The sequence below is a fragment of the Stegastes partitus genome, unplaced genomic scaffold, assembly GCF_000690725.1.
Source record: "Stegastes partitus isolate 25-593 unplaced genomic scaffold, Stegastes_partitus-1.0.2 Scaffold62, whole genome shotgun sequence".
Taxonomy (NCBI): Eukaryota; Metazoa; Chordata; class Actinopteri; family Pomacentridae; genus Stegastes; species Stegastes partitus.
The window spans coordinates 619438-636174 of NW_007577793.1; the positions used below are offsets into that span (position 1 = coordinate 619438).

Below are 16737 nucleotides of genomic sequence, written 5' to 3' on the forward strand. Positions count from 1 at the left end.
TTTAGTTGATGTATTGAATACACATATTAAATATAAGCTAGCTGTAGCACCAGCTAGCAATCCGTTATTGCCACAGACAGCAAGCTAATATAGCATAACAGTATCAGTTTAACATAAAGTCAGCTACTTAGCCTTTTATACAGCTAATGATACATTTTTTTGGTTAGTATTATGTTACTGTATTACATGATAAAAGACATAATTTATCAGAAAGCCAACATTAGTAGGAAAAAGGGGCTTAATTTCTTCTAAAGACTGACACTTCCACTTGTGGCAAAAAGCCTAATTATTAATAAAAACAAACAAACATGCAAATACTTCATTTGTACTGTTAGACTACCACAAAAAAAGTAACAAAACAAAACACGTGTAGGATGTTTTCTTTGCCATTTAAAGATCAACAAGGCCACTAACATCCAGAAAAACAGCTGGAATGAAAATGTATAATTTCTAGTGAGTCAGAGGTGAATGATGATGTGGTGGCATCTCATCTGGGCTGCCCAACCTCACCTAACCTTTAAAGTGATAGGGAGTCTATATGGACTTTCTTCTTAACTTTTGCACATAAGGGGATTTTTTTGTAATTGCCGAATAAATAAATACATAAATATCAGACTGCCAAAGCTAGATACAAACAAAGGCTCTGGAAAAATAAATAGAGTTGAATTTGCACTTTTTGCTTCACACAACACTGAAGCGTTTGAGGATTTTCTGTCCGTCCGTTGAAATGGGATCAACGGTGAGGCCGCTCTGCCTTCAAAATAAGACTAAAGTCACTCAACTCGTTTAGATTAAAAACGGCAACAGAAAAACTTAATTTAGCATAAACGTCAGATAAAGACACTTGGATTATATTTAAATTGTAACATTATAAATATATGAAAACTTGGCACGCATAACTTATAATATGCAGCAAAGGAGACTAGAAGAAATAAAAATCCTGTTCGTATTTGATATTAATTTAACAGGAGAAGATTTAGTTGTTTTTTTTTAACTATTTACTTTGATTTGTGGATTAAAAAAAAACAAAAAACAAAACAGAAATGCTAACTATTTGATTTAATGTGAAAGTCACAACAGGAAGTCACGTCTTGTAGTTTGACTAACTGGACGCGGTTGAAGGAGTGGATGGGGGCGAAATATGTGTATTAATACACGGAGTGCAGAGTTTAGGGCTTCAGCTAGACTGTGTTGCCATGTCAGTATGTTCAGTTTGTGTTTGACGGAGGAGAGGTAGCGTTTCCGTGATGGCGCTCACCGCAGCTCAGGCGTTTCCATGATGGCCAACCTGAAAAGTTAAGGAGCAAAAACTTTGAGCAAGCAGTAGGAGTCTTCTCGGAGACTTTCCCTGTTATCTCTAAAACTAACACCACCATGGCATACCCCGCTGCTGTTTCGATTTGGGCGTTTGCTTTCAGTTTATACCTCGGCGTGTGTGAGTGTTACTTTTCTATACCGCTGAAGATATATCCAGGGAAGTACAACTTCTCCTCGGATGTGGATTTGACTCCTCTGCGGCGAGTGGCTCTAACGTCGGATGGAAACGGCCTCTCTCTGGCCTCTGATCCGTCCGGGACAGTCAACTTTCTGGACATGGTTAACAACTTGCAGGGGGACTCTGGAAGAGGCTACTACATAGAAATGTCCATTGGCACTCCTGGGCAAAAGGTACTGTATGTCATACACGTAGTGTGTGTAGCTTTATAACTGCTGTTTTGCTTCATATCTGACTCATCATCAGGTGTTTTCAGAGGGATTGGGCCTAATTTGAACACTTTCCCCAAACCCCCTTCTGTTTTTTTCAATATTTAAAACACATACATTTGTCCACCCCAGTAAAAACAAAAAGCATCAGAACTTTTACTCATTTTGCCTGAATTCTGTGTTTTTCTTTACATGAATAAAGACATTTCCACCACAAATTAATAAAAAAAAAGGCAGAAATTGACTCATAATAAGCATTGAAAAAACTCAACAAAAAGTTAAGGGTTCGATGCTCAACATTTGCCTACCCACATCTTCTCTTAGTGTTTCCCCCCCACCCAAAATATTCAAAATAAAATCCACGCCCATGGATGTTCAGTCCTCAAAGGCAGTTGTGGTTTGTTTGCAGTGTGTGTGAACAGGCGCCCGCCACCCACCTTGGGATCCATTACAGTGTAAAGGTGGGCAGGGTGTGTTTGTTTTAGCCCCAGGGGCTTGGCTGCTATCCATGCAAAATGTAGTATTTGAATGTATTTAAAATACAAACTAGGTTTTGAGTTGACTGGGATCACGAAAGATAAGCATAACATAGAAGATAAACCCCTAAAAACTCATCACTCTGTGTTAAGGTTACATATTAAAAAGCTGTTTCCATCAGAACAAACCCTTCCTGCATTAAAACTTTAACCTCTTCGCCCATTCGTCCCCATTTGCTGCAGCTTAGCACACCAGCTCACCTGCATCTTTGTCAAACCCTGTAAAGCTACTTCACACTACACAATGGCAAGTTGTATATTGGAGTGAGTCAGCCACACATGTTCAAACAGGAAACCGATTCTAAAGAATAAGATTAATACAGAAAGTTCCAACCCTGAAAACCTGAATCATTTTTATTTTGTGTTTACGTCAGCACATTGCAGTTTTGATTTAGAAATGCTTAGCCATGGTGTTGACTGCTTATTTAGCCAATGCCTTTCATCATATAAAGAACACCATACGGGTGTGTTAACAAGAAAACAAACCAAAAAATATTTTTACCAGAAGAGGTCTTTAATATGACTGTCCTTTTTCAAATAAAATCAGATGTTCTTTTAGGCCCGTCTGGGACCATCAATGGAAAGAAAGTATCATAGCTGTGGGGCGCTGCAGCCGTTTTTACAGCCTCAGAGTCTTTAGGTGGACTAACCCGCCCCACACTCACATGCACTCACATGATGCTGCCTGTGAGGACCAGTGTTTCTTACCAGGCAGCTGACAGGGATTACGAGGCTCTCAGGGAGCAAAGAGCAGCCCCAGATTTGTACAAAACAGCACTAGCCCTGCTCCAGGCATATCCGTTATTTTCTTTTGGTTGCATGGAAATATGCCTGCCAGTGTAATTTATTGCCAGCATTTTATACTGCTTTTTATGTAAAGTGCCTAACAAGATCATATTAATGATTAAGGAGGTCTAAATTAGGATGAGTTGGATGAGGGATTCTCCCGTCACTATTAAAAATACATGAGGCTTTAAGGGCAGCGATGATTCGCCTTTGTGTTGTAAGTAGATGTGTTTGAAATGGAGCTTAAAGCAAAGGTGAATTATCTCATTAGTAAGCTGACCTGTTGGCCCTGGGCTTCTCAAGTTAAACAGATCAGAGCTTTTAAGACTCCTGTGTAGCACAGCTTGGTTTCTCAGGCTCATAGAGGCTTATCAGTGCTTCCTGCCATGTCACTGCCCTGTGTCAACCTCTGATAGGATAACGTGGAAGCACTTGTCACTCCACACACTTTACCATGAGTCAAAAGTTGTACTTTGGGAAAATATGCTTTACATCTTCTATTCTAATGGAACATCACAGCGTTGCTCAAAGGAGGAAATTCCCAATATTTAATGTTTGTTTAGACCAGAATTTATTTCGAGCAGTGTTTTATTCCTGCAGATCCTCTTCAGGCTGTATTTAGAGCAAGTGTTGCACTACACTAAGCACAGGTGTGATTCTTAATTTACTGCTTGCATGTACAATAACGACAACAGATTTACTGTATTATCTTTCATGATTATTTCTTAGCAAATACAATGATTCAGAATTATTACTTATCTTAAAAAATCCAGTGTTGTATCTTAAAGGAAGAAACTCAAATAGTTACCATCATATGTAGTTCATCATATATAGTTCAGTATCCAGTTCTGTTCTCAAATCACCACAATTCAAAGATTTTCAGTTTACTGGCATAGAGGAGTACGCCTAATTTAGAAAGATTTTTTTCCTACTAAGTACTCAAACTGATTAAACCATCATCAAAATTGTTGCCGATTATTTCAATTGCTGACAATAATTTACTACATACCCCTCTTTAGTGGAAAGAAAAACTTTTTTTTTTTTATGCTACAAGACAGCGCGCAAAATAAGCAGTCAGTGCCACGATTGGACATTTCCACCTTAAAACTACAGTGTAATTATGACAGTCTCGAAAACACCTAGACTTAAGGGTTTCTTAGGTAACAAACCAAGGGTACTAATCCCTTCAGCTGGCAGGATTTAGCAATCTGCATCATCTTTCTTCTTTATAATCTGTTTCTAGTTGCAACACAAATGGCTAAATTACTCTTGCAACTTGCAACTGTGTTTGGCAAAAAAAAAAGGTTTTATAGTGGTTGAGCAGAGCCACAGGTGAGCTGGTATGCTGGAGCTGTAGTGAGTGAGGCGGAGTGGGTGGAGAGAAAGGTGAAGCTGCACATTGGAAAGGAGGTTGTGTAGTTGCATCTGAGCAATTTGAAGGCAGGAAAGGATTCTTTTCATGGAAAACATAAATAATTATATCTGAAAAATTACTTTATTGAATAATTGTTGCAATTGTAGTTTAGAAACAGTTGGTGCTTGAGTTGTTTCCCAATGAATTCCTCTATTTTAGGTGTTGTATGTGTCATTTAAACAATCAGCCTCTGTGCATAACTACTAATCATTGGTAAACTGTGATTAAAAAAATCGCAGTGGGAACTAACAATAATGATGGATCAGTTTCATTCAGTGTCCTGGCGAGCCATTCTAGTAAGCCAGCATGCACACTACCAGGGCCTTGACACCAGCACACCTGAGTGGACGCCAATCGCCCTGGTGTCCTGCAATGTCAAAATGATAGCTGTTGAAAAAGATCTGTTTGGGACCCGTGTCATGTGACTAGCTCTCTACACAGCCTGATGAAACTCAAGAGGAAGTGAACAACTCATGTGAAGGACTCATTTCATAAATAAATATCACCATTTAGTCTTTGGAGCTAAATATTTTGCAGTGTATGTTTATATCAGTTATGTGTGGTATCGGAATGTGCCATTTACTGGATGTCTTGTCTGTGAATACTGGAGATGTGAGATATTCCTTCTCTGATATCCCTGCTGTTACACTCCTCTATTTTCTGTGCATAATTACAGTGAAACCTTTACATCAGTTATTCATGCCAGCAGAGCTCAATCCACTTTGGTTCAGATTGGTTATGCGATGCCAAAATGTCCTGTAACTCAATACTATTGAGTTATACTCTCAATATTATTCTAACTAAATGATGATGTGATTACAGGGCCGTGGTGTTAAATGAGGCACTATTCAAATCAGCCGCTAATTGCCGCATCTGTTAGCATGTGGCACAGCCAGGCTGAGGTGTCGGCTGGAGAGCCTCACATCTGCTAATTGGTACAAACAGGTAGCAGATGCGCGTTGCCGCCATGGAGCCATTGCCAATTAGACGGTGAATGCTCAACTGCAGGCTGTCGCAGCAGGGGTAGAGTTTTGCCTGAGGCTCAGGAGCTGAGCTATGGGAGGATCGTGTGACTAGAAAAAGATAGGTTTGGTGTAGGTTTAAGGAAATGCCCCAGCTCTCCCTCCCTAGCCCTCTTCTTCACCACAAGGTTCCAGTATATTTCCAGTCTGGCCTGTTTGGCTGGTTCAGGCCTTGTGTGAGTGGAATGATGCCATCTGCAAGGTGGCAGAGGGGTTTTAGATGGCACAGTAACGGTGATGGGACGAGAGCCAGCCCAATGAGGAGGAACCGATAAGCCTGACTCCCACAGACGGGCCAACTGGGGCTTCCTGTGGCTGCCTGAACCAGTCATTAACACGTTTACAGAATTGCCCCATAATGACTTCATGCACACCTGAGCATGACAGTGGGATTTTGGCTACAAGGAAATATTTTTTAAACTTGTTTTCCGAGCACATAGCGCAGTGGAATACTAAACAAGCCTCAAGTTATGATTGGCCAATAGGACTTGATAAACAAAGCATGCGGAAGTAAATTTTTTTCTTGTGTTTGTAATGCCTGGTGGAATAAGTGAGCCATTTTCAGGCTGTTCTGGTCTGTACAAAGCAAAGACAACCACAGAGGAGTGATGACAGAACATTTTTGCAGTTAGTATTTGCAGCTGAGCATGCTTAATTAACACTTAATATTTTCCTAAAGTGTCATGTGACATCATTGACGAGCCACTGTATGGACATCTTTGTCGTGGAGCCATCAGGCGGTCGTGGGGCATTAGTTTTATGACCTCGTCATGGTGAGGAATGCTTTCTAGTTGGTGCTCATGTGGCCACTGCTCAGTCGCGGAGGTGACAGAAGTCTGCAGGCTAATTAGTTCCTGCTCGTTGACTTGATGCCTGGAAGACAACATTATCTGAACTGCTGTTAGCTGGTCCCCACTGTTCACATGACACATACCGGAACGGCTGGATAGGTCATACAGTTATGTCAGTACCTCGAGGCTATCATGTTTGACGCATAGATCGCACATTAGAGGGTAATTATGTCAAGGGTGTATATCCATTTTTTAGAAGACAGTGCTACCAAAATACATTGTTAATTTCCACTCCTGCGCAGTACCAAAATGTTGTTTACATGTGATATTATGAAAGTGACGTCTTTTTTTATGAACAAAAGTGTAGTGGTTCTTTCAGTTTTCCAGTTAATTATTCATTGCAGCACAAATTTTAGCTGCTTGTTTATAATATAAACACATGCTTAATTGTTGGTTTATGACAGTCTAATGTGGATCTTTCATAAGGGCATGGAACACCCTCAGCAAAAACAAAGACTTTCCTGTGTGGTTGTTTTTTCTCTCCACTTCCTTTGCAGTGTTTCCAAATGAATTCTTCTGTTGTTTAACTTTTTCATTCCCTTCTAAAAACACTGTTAGGAATTTTCTTGTTCCTATCACTCTCTTTTCTTTTCTTTTCTTTTCTAATCAAACTTGCAAGCCTGCTTTAATGGCTTTGTTTCCTTTTAAAGCTTAGAGTCTTCTTATCAATGTATCCCTCTGTGCCCTCCTGTCATTTTCCGCCATGTGACTCAGGAGGAGCTATGTAAGTTTGATTGGATAAAGATAACTGTTGCAGTTGTTAAAGCAACTCTGCCTCTTTTTTTCAGCTGAACATCCTGGTGGATACAGGCAGCAGTAACTTTGCCGTAGCTGCAGCTCCACACCCATTCATTACTCACTACTTCAACACTGCGCTGTGAGTGGCTGCAACACTTAATGCACAAACTCTTCAAAATGTCATGGAAATATTCAGTTTTATTTTAGCTTATCAGCTCTTTATCACCCACAGTGTGTCATGGCTAAAGTAGAATTTATCAATGATACGCATCAGAGATTGTAGATTTCTCACAGAAATAATGAATTTGCCTTGTATTTTATTACTCACAATTGAGTTATGTAATTTTTGTTCTATAATTGATTTACAGGCTTTTGTTTTATGTTTTCCCACTGTAGTCGTAGTGGTAATTTAATACTAATAATTATGCTTTTTATCTGCTCACTACAGGCCTTTGTAACTACTCACCCGCCTCATCTTCTTCCCTTGTGTTTAGTTCCAGTACCTATCAGTCACATGGTCGCACAGTAGCTGTCCGGTACACCCAGGGCAACTGGGAGGGTCAACTGGGCATCGACCACGTCTCCATCCCAAAGGGCCCAAATGGGACCGTCACCATCAACATCGCTGCTATCCTGTCATCTAATGGCTTCTTCCTTCCTGGGATCAACTGGCAGGGAATCCTTGGGCTGGCCTATCCTATGTTGGCACGAGTAAGAGAGATGCTCTTAAAGTTTAAGGCTTAAATCTTAGCTTAAACTCCTCTTTCACTGATTTCTACTCCTAGCCCAGTATAACATTAACCAAACAAGGAAAAACACATTGGAATGTTTTCTTATTTTGGGCTATGCTTTACATGGAATTTTATTTTGTTTGAATTCTATTTTAGTGATGATGAATAGCTGGTAAAATTCAGTTAAAAAAAAATCCAAAGGACTATATTTTTATAGAGCTAATATTGCCCCGTCATAGATAAATCGGTTTTGGTGAATACATTTCTCTAACATTAATAAGCAATTACACCATCATTTTGGCTTTTCAATATATCTCTCACATGCAATGAAATAATACATATACGTCAAGACTATTTTACTCATTAAAATATTTTTTTTGCATCATCGGGCTCTAGGCTTTTTTTTATAGCTGAAATGTAATCATCTGTCTAGCCCTGATTTTTGTGACTTGTGGAGCTGAATTTGTCAATAAATGCATGAACATTATCCAAGTCCAGTTTCAAAAACGTTCAAAAACATTTGAATTCGCTGTTAAAGAATTGTGTGAATGAAAATTGAAGAAGGAAGCAAAACTTCAGTAGAAAATGGGGGCGCACAAGGAAGACAAACTGAATGCTCACTTGATAACATCGTTTATCAAAGAAATTCATCAGTACTGCATAACTTCCTACTGCCCACAACTCCTTTACAGCACTGACTAACTTCTGAGATCTTATCTGAATGTAGTCATGGACATTTCACATGATAACAAAGAGGTTTTGTGTGCAGATTTATTTTCAGTAGCAAAGGGTGTGATGCTTTTGTGTCAGGATGTTTTTTTTTCTTTTTTTTTGTTAAGCCAACTTTAGTTGTTCCAATTAGTCCTGTTTTAGTTTGAACTCTTATTTTGTCCATTCTGATATTTAATCTTTTTAACGTAAACTTGACCGAGTTAATCGATTTCCATCTTGAGGAGATGCAGAGGGACATCCTGTGTATGTATGAAATGTGACAGAGGCTCAAATTCAAGAGGCTTCACTCAGTGTCAGCGTCCTTTAATGTGATAATTTAACACTGACGGGACAAGATTGACGTCAGCGCAAAACCTGAACAACTCATCCTTTCATCCTGTGCTGACTGCAGCAACCTTTAGGATCAAATGCCAGCGATTGAGGGGCAGATATGCTCACACTGACCACTTTGTGCTGCTTGTGTCTCCAGAGTGCTCAGGTTCAGCTTGCCCTAGGGCTGTTTTGTCATGCATGACATGATAGCACAGCACTGACATGAAGAGCTATCTGAGGAAAACAGGAGAGAAGAGCCTTTAGTCAAGGAGTAGAACACTATTTCATACTCATGCACACCAGTCCACAAATATAAGAATCTTTAAAGAGCTATATTTCTGTTTGAACATGCGTAAAATGTGTTTCTGTTGCAAAATATGTAAAAATACCAAGTACACTGTCTAAACGTTCATCAGTCTGCCAATAGGTAACTTTGCATATTTCTCATGTTTAAAGTGTAATGTCAAGCAGCACTATCAGGCAGATTATAATTTAAGTATTTCAGCATATGCAAATACCTCCTAAGGAAAAGACCTTCCTACAATATTACCGACTGGTCATATTCCTACATTTTTTTTTCCTCTTGATCTCCTGCCCTTGGGGTTAATGCAGATAAAAGTGCATCTGGATAACCATTCAACTAAAAGCTCAAAATGCAAACTTAGAAGCTTAAATCGATTATCTTGAGTTAATCATTATGCCTCTCCTGTCCCTCAACCAGCCTGACTCATCCGTGGAGCCCTTCTTCAACTCTGTGGTGCAGCAGCTGGGAATTCCTGACGTCTTCTCCCTCCAGATGTGCGGTGCTGGACTGTCAGCCAGCGGCGCAGCCGACCCTGCGGGCGGCAGTCTTGTAAGTAGTCAGGAGGGGGAAGGCTGCGGGTGCGGGCTGCAAATTTGATGGACATTTCTTGCATTTTATACGGTCTCTGCATGTAATTCTGTATTCTTGCAATAGTTTGTATCTTAAGTGTTTTCATCGCTGAAATGCAGCTGAGCAATCTTCTGCTCAGACTAAATAAAATCACTCGTGGATCAGACAGAGTGCATTTTAGGGACATAATAGCTGCTATCCTCCTTGTTAATGTGTCTCCCCTTTGGAAGCCCAGTCTAGCTGGAGAAGAGCTAATTAAGCTAAGATAGCATCCTGCTGAGAGCAAGTCTGTCACTGTTATACATGCGACCTTGGTGCCTCACTCGCTGCATCTTCATCATGTGAGCCACTGATGCAGACAGATGGATAAGATGGCGGGGTGCTTGTGTCTGTATGTGTGTTTATTGACTGCGGTCTGCCAGAATGTGAGCAGAAGGATAAACATTTGCTAAAGTGTACTCTTGTTGGATATTTTATGCATCACACTTGACCCAAATGTTTTTTTTTATTCTCTTCTTAGGTAATGGGTGGGGCTGAACCAATTCTGTATCGGGGGTCCTTGTGGTACACCCCTATAATAGAGGAGTGGTACTACCAAGTGGAGGTTTTGAAACTGGAGGTGGGAGACCAGAATCTGAATCTGGACTGCAGAGAGGTAAACTTCAAACACTGTGTTGCTTCTGTGATTGTCTAAACGTCACTCTACACTCGAAAATGGCCTTTACATGCCAATAAAACACTATCTTTGATTTCAAAATAGACACATAACACTGGTTGTGCAGAGGAAACAGTTAATGCTCATTCTTAAATGAGATGCTTGTGTCAGGTTTAAAACACAGAAATGTAACACAATCTGAGTAGCAGTGTAGCAATGGAAAGTAAACCAGTTTGTCTGCTTGAGAAAGAACTTCCTCATTATATATTCTTTTGTTTACTCAAGGTCTTCTATAGGAGCCTGTTGAACTAAGGAAACCCTACTGCACTTCACTCTTTCTCGCTTTCTTTCAGTATAACATGGATAAAGCTATAGTTGACAGTGGGACGACACTGCTGCGACTCCCCGTCAACGTCTTCAATGCGGTGGTAGAAGCCATCACACGCAGCTCTCTGGTACACTGCCTTCTCTCCACAGACAATGATGAAACATGTTGTCAGGGCAAAGAGATGCACACACTCACTGTTCAAGGACGTAGTAGCTTTAAGTAGAAGGATCGGGAGTTTATTTGCTACAAAAAAAAAGGAAAAAGAAAAAAAAAGCTCAATGCCTTTTGCTTATTTACCATTCTGCTTTACGCATTTTTCACCATTTGGAAGCGCACACAAACCATTCTCAAGGTTAATTTGAACGTTTTCAATTAATATGCCCACATCGTTGTGGATGAATCCTAAGAAGGAAAAATGAAAGAGATCATGAAAACCTGTTTTGGTGCTGTACTGACCTCCGGTTTCTGTCTGTTTATCTTTCGCCTTGCCTGTCTTCCTCTGTCTCTCTTTGTCTATTTCTCTGTCTTTTTTCTCTTTGATTCAGATCCAGGATTTCTCTTCAGGCTTCTGGGATGGCAGCAAGCTTGCATGCTGGATGAAGGGAGAGACCCCGTGGAGGTTTTTCCCCAAGCTGTCCATCTACCTAAGGGCGACGAACACCAGCCAGTCCTTCCGCATCACCATCCTGCCTCAGGTACCTCAGCACATAGACACAAAGACAAGTCATTCTTACTCTGAAGTTTCTCCATCAACCTAAGATACACTCGTCGTTCCTCATTTCTGTTCGTCTTGCAGCTTTACATCCAGCCAATCACAGACGTGGACGGCACGCTGGACTGCTTTCGTTTCGGAGTGTCTTCGTCAGCTAATGGCCTGGTGATTGGTGCGACTGTAATGGAAGGCTTCTACGTGGTGTTTGACCGTGCTCAGCGAAGGCTGGGCTTCGCACTAAGCACCTGTGCAGGTGAAGTCATAAACAGGATGTGGTGTGCTGATAACTCCCTAACAATGGGAAAAGTCTGTCTGCTTGCATGTAAATATTACTAAGACTATTATAAATATTATACCAGGCCTCTGACTTCAGTCAGTGGATTATAACTGTATTCACTGAAATGTAAAATGTTTGTTACTTTTGTGGTAATTTAATTTCCACGGCTCAATATACTTTAATTGTGCATGACTATAAAGTTCTGAGTTTGATTATTCACAAAAAAGAAGACTGTCTGCACAGGCTAAGAGCTCTGTTCATACTCCGTCATCATCTTATCTTAGAAAATCATCACAACACTCCACATCATCGCTCAAAATCCCTGTCAAATGTCTATGTTAGTAAAAACCACGTACAGTAAGGCCAGGCTCACACTATGGGAGTTTTAAATCCACAGAAAAAAAATGATTTGGGTTGCATCACACACATAAGGGAATCTCTATAAATATTTTCTCAGACAATAAAACTTTTTAAAAATAGTGCCACATTGCACACGACAGGATATAATAAAGACTGACATGGCATAGGGACCAATCAGGGAGCAGCGCGCCACCTCATGTGACCTCACAGGGAAACAGATGAAAACAAAACAGACATCAACTTACTGTAAAGGCTAATAATACTTTGCAGTGAGAGAAAAAAAAAAACAGCAGAAGGCTCGACTAGTATGGATGGGAAAGTGGTGTAAAGATATGGTCGACATGGTTAGTCTATTCTTTAGAAAGAACTCTAAGTTATATTTATATCCAGAAAACCTGTTGCTAATGTTAACCTCTAGGGCTAGAATGCTTACATTGCTTAGTTACAGTGATAATCATAACCATCCAGATTTTCACTGCTAAATATAAAACATGTCTGATATTAATCAAGCAGTTACCAGATAATCTGAGCTGAACATCGGTTCAGACCGAGTTCCCAAAACAGATTTCTCGTCTGACTGTTGGGTTGAATCAGCCTGAATCTCCTGTAGCTTGAGCCCAGCCTAAGTATAAAGTAGCAATAAACACACTGACAGTATTCTCCAACTGCTACAAAAGTTTTACCTTCTATTTATCTAGTTACAAGGTGCCCGTGTAAATAATCAAACATGCAGATGAAATATGGATCATATGTAGAGCGCCAAAAAATAAGCTTTTACGACTGGGCTGTAGGGGGAATTTTTAATGTAGTTTCAGATGCTGAGGGAATAAGCAAAATGTCAGCAAATGACATTCTTCTATAGCAGATGATACTGAGGATACTGTGATTTAAAATAGGAAGGAAACTTAAATTCCACAAGTCAATAAAGTGTCTTTAATTTATAACTTACTGACAAGCAAACTGTTAAGTGACATGCACGATTTAATAGCACTCCCAGGTTCACTGACCAAAAATATAATACGATATCCTGCTCTCCATAACCTAAATGGCAACGGTTAAAACCTCAACAGACGGACTTCCTTGTAGGTCTGTGTAAACATGGTTGGGCAAGGCTTTCCACTTTCTTCTTAAGTACAAAGATCACTTTTGTTGCGCATGAACCAAACACACTTGGAGCGGATAGGCTAGGTTTCAGGCTTGTGACAGCTGGTTTTGCAGCTGTACTTCCTGAGCTGGCTGGTAAAATCCAGACATAAATTCTGCTGCTGATGATCATGTGGATAAAACAACTAATTTTAGTTTCAATGAAGTACTTCACTCCACGTCTAAATAAGTTGTTAGAGATTCTGCCATATGTAAAAGTAAACCTTTCCCATTTTACGTGTATATATTATTACCAAAACTCTCTCGCTGCACTTGTCTTTGCAACTTTTCTTTTCCAGAAGCTCATAGGTTTACTGTTTATATTCAGCAGCTGCTAACTTTAATTGCTAACTTCTGTAATAAAAAAGTAAGTAGGAACATATTCCAGATATAGTTACTTTAGCTTTTCATGAGGGTTGAGTGAATACAACTAATTTAATGCTATGTTTTAAATCCCCTGAACTGCTTCAGTCACATTTTTGCTCACCGTGAGCTCATTTTTACTGCAATATAAAGTCCTGCACCTCTACAGAAACAGCACAACCTAGAAGTAAAGACAATTTAAAAAGTGTCTTCTGTGCAGTACAATTCCATTAACATAAATGTAAAGAAACTTGGGATCAACATGTAAAACATTTTTGTTGTGCCCATCTGTGTTATCAACACTTGAGAAAAAATGGGTGACTACATACTGTAAATGTTTAACTACTTATATTATTAATTTGTTTCCATACTTGTCTCCTAGCTACTCTGTGTAAACGCAGCTTGAAGTTAAGCCGAAAAGCCCCTGAATTCTTGTGTGTGCGTTGCAGATGAGTCACTGATGGCTTTGTGAATATACCAACGAGCGCAAACCTTTTTGTTTTTTACAGAATGTGGTTGCTGCAAATGGTTTGTTTGCTATTTATATAAATTTTTAAATGAGACATGTAGAATTAAGTGATTTTGATGCAACATCATAATGTTAGGCTTAGATTTGGTTCAGTTTTCCAACAGAATGGTACTTTACACATAATTAGTTCAAAGACTAAAAGAAAGTTGAAAATCCATCCATCCATCCATCCATCCATCCATCCATCCAGGGGATCTTCTAGCTGCGAGGCAATGGTTCTAAGCACCGAGCCACCTTTCAGCCCAAGTTGAAAATCCAACAATTCATTTGTTTTAATAAACTTTCTAGCTTTGATAAATGCTGTTGTTTTGCAGTTTTTTAAATATTTTTACAAACCTTTTAAACCCGCCGACAGGTTTTAGGGTTCAGAGAGTTAAGGTTCATGAAGTTTATTTTGCCATTTATATGACCTATTACTGTGATCACATGCGATGGAGCCAGTCAGAACTGTCTGTCTTGTATTTCTGTGCAGTGAGTGGTGGAGTCACTCTGTCGGAGATCGCGGGACCCTTCTCAGCAGCAGATGTGGCGGCTGACTGCTCCGCCGGCATACTGAAGGAGCCTCTTCTGTGGGTGATCTCCTACACCTTGATGGCAGTGTGCGGCCTGGTCCTCATCGTCCTGTTGCTGCTGCTCGTCCTGCCCTGCAGACGCAGAGATCGCTCCGGAGAGATCACAGACGAGTCCTCGCTGGTCCGTCACCGTATCAAGTGACTGAGAGGAAAAGGACGGGCGAACGCGGTGAACGGGCAGGGGGACAGCGAGCGGAGCCCGTCCACAACTGTGGAGAGGGAGGCGAAGGTCGACATGCACCGACCAGTGACACTCGGCTCTGAATGTCTGACTGACTTTAGACTGCACTCATCAGCTTGGCCCACGGAGGTAGACCCACAGACAGATCAACTGCCTCTTAAAGGGAATATCCACCCCCAAAACACTTCCTAAAACAGCTGATGGTGGTGAAATTATGGTTCCAGTTACTTTTGGTGGTATATCTTTCCTATTCTCACTGATAATTTGTCAAGTCTCTGCTTTAATATAGAGAAAGACATCCATCATAGAAGAACAGGTGCAATTTATTCGCTCACCATAGCTTTTAAAGATCATAATGCCTTGAAGCCTTTTAGTGATGGCTATGATTTGCTTTAACTCAACTGAAGAGACACATGTGCTGACAGTATTGCCCTTCCTGCCTACATGCACTGTAACAGGGAGTAGTTTGTGGAAGCACTCAAATCAAGTTTAGCCTTTTTCTCTTTAGGGCTGGTGAAAGGTATTTTGGGAAATGTAGGACATCACTAACACAAGAGAATGAACCAAACTATGAAACAATGATTATTATAAGGATAGCTAACTGTGGCGAGTTAAGGACATACGTAGCAACTGCACATCCCTGATCTCCAAGCAAACTGAGTTTTATAAATATCAAAGGGGATACAACCTCATAAAAGGTACCTTTACAGTTTGTAATCTGCAACCAACAAATCTTTCACATAGCTTTTTCTAATTCAGCTCTGTGATCAGTTCACAGCGCCTTCTTATATTCTGCAGTGACTGTAACTTTGAGTCTTCTGTAGGGTCAAATTATTGCCTGTGTATATTGAAGTTGAGGGGAGAAGCTGCTCAAGTAACCACTTTTAATAGTTATACACATGTTTACAGTGCCTGTAGTGCCTTTCAGTCTCAGCTCACTGCTAACACAAACTGATTCACAGTATCAGCAGTTTGAGACGTACTCTGCTGAAATGCACTTTGTTTCTGAAGTTGATCAAAATTGTAATGTAAAGCGACGGATCAATATTTCTCAATCTCTTATGCAATTTGTAGTATTAATGTAATTTATCTAATTTTGCATACATGCAGCTTTATAATTGAATCTTTCTGAATGTGATTGTATTATTATTCCAAATCTTTGCTTTTTAGACTAGATGTTCAAAAATATTTATACGGCACATTTTACACAAATCAAACACTAAAATTACAAGCCAAAGGATTTCTGAAACTGACACACTGGACATACTTTCTAGGTATCTCTAGACTACAGTTCACTTTGTGGGGAAGCTGATTGATCTGGTAGCAATAATAATAATAATAATAAATGTTATTAAAGGTCATTTTGTAGGCTCTTCACACGAGGGACAGTTTGTTAAAGTCAGCTATACACTACACAAAATGAGCTGCTCTACTGAATCTGTTCAGCACAATCAGTCTGAAAGTTTGTTGATTTTGGCGAGAACATCAGTCTTGACCCAAGCTGTCTACATGTCACTGTCCGCCAAAATTTAAAGTTGTAAAATTGTTTAATGGAAGGTACACTTGAATCCTTGAATGCTCACTTATTTATGGGTGTGTTTGTCTGTGCCAAAACTGTACTTGTGCTGTAAATAAAAGAACTTGTGACAAATCAAAGACGTGAATCATTTTAAATGAATAAATATTTTGGGAGTCAGCTCGACAAACTTGGTGTGGTTTGTGAGCGACATCTTGTGTTGACAAATGGTATCCTCGTTTAATGGCTCAAACATTACTCTTAATTACATGAAATCATGTAATTAATTATGTATCAAATCATTTACAGACAGGTAACAACTCCAGGAAAAGCCAATATAAACTGACTTGGTAAGGTGTTGGAGCCACCATGTGCTGCCAGGACAGCTTCAGTGCAAGTTT

General features: G+C 39.9%; 1 protein-coding gene across 1 annotated transcript; it reads left to right on the forward strand.

Moving 5' to 3' along the window:
- Positions 1-1133: 1133 nt before the first annotated feature.
- bace2 (beta-secretase 2) lies at positions 1134-16476 on the forward strand. Its single transcript, XM_008275952.1, has 9 exons — positions 1134-1668; positions 7102-7190; positions 7546-7762; positions 9548-9679; positions 10221-10355; positions 10709-10810; positions 11229-11378; positions 11480-11648; positions 14540-16476. Exons 1-9 carry the CDS (start codon positions 1375-1377, stop codon positions 14779-14781), a joined length of 1530 nt encoding a protein of 509 aa, XP_008274174.1. The 5' UTR covers positions 1134-1374; the 3' UTR covers positions 14782-16476.
- The last annotated feature ends 261 nt before the right edge of the window (positions 16477-16737 follow it).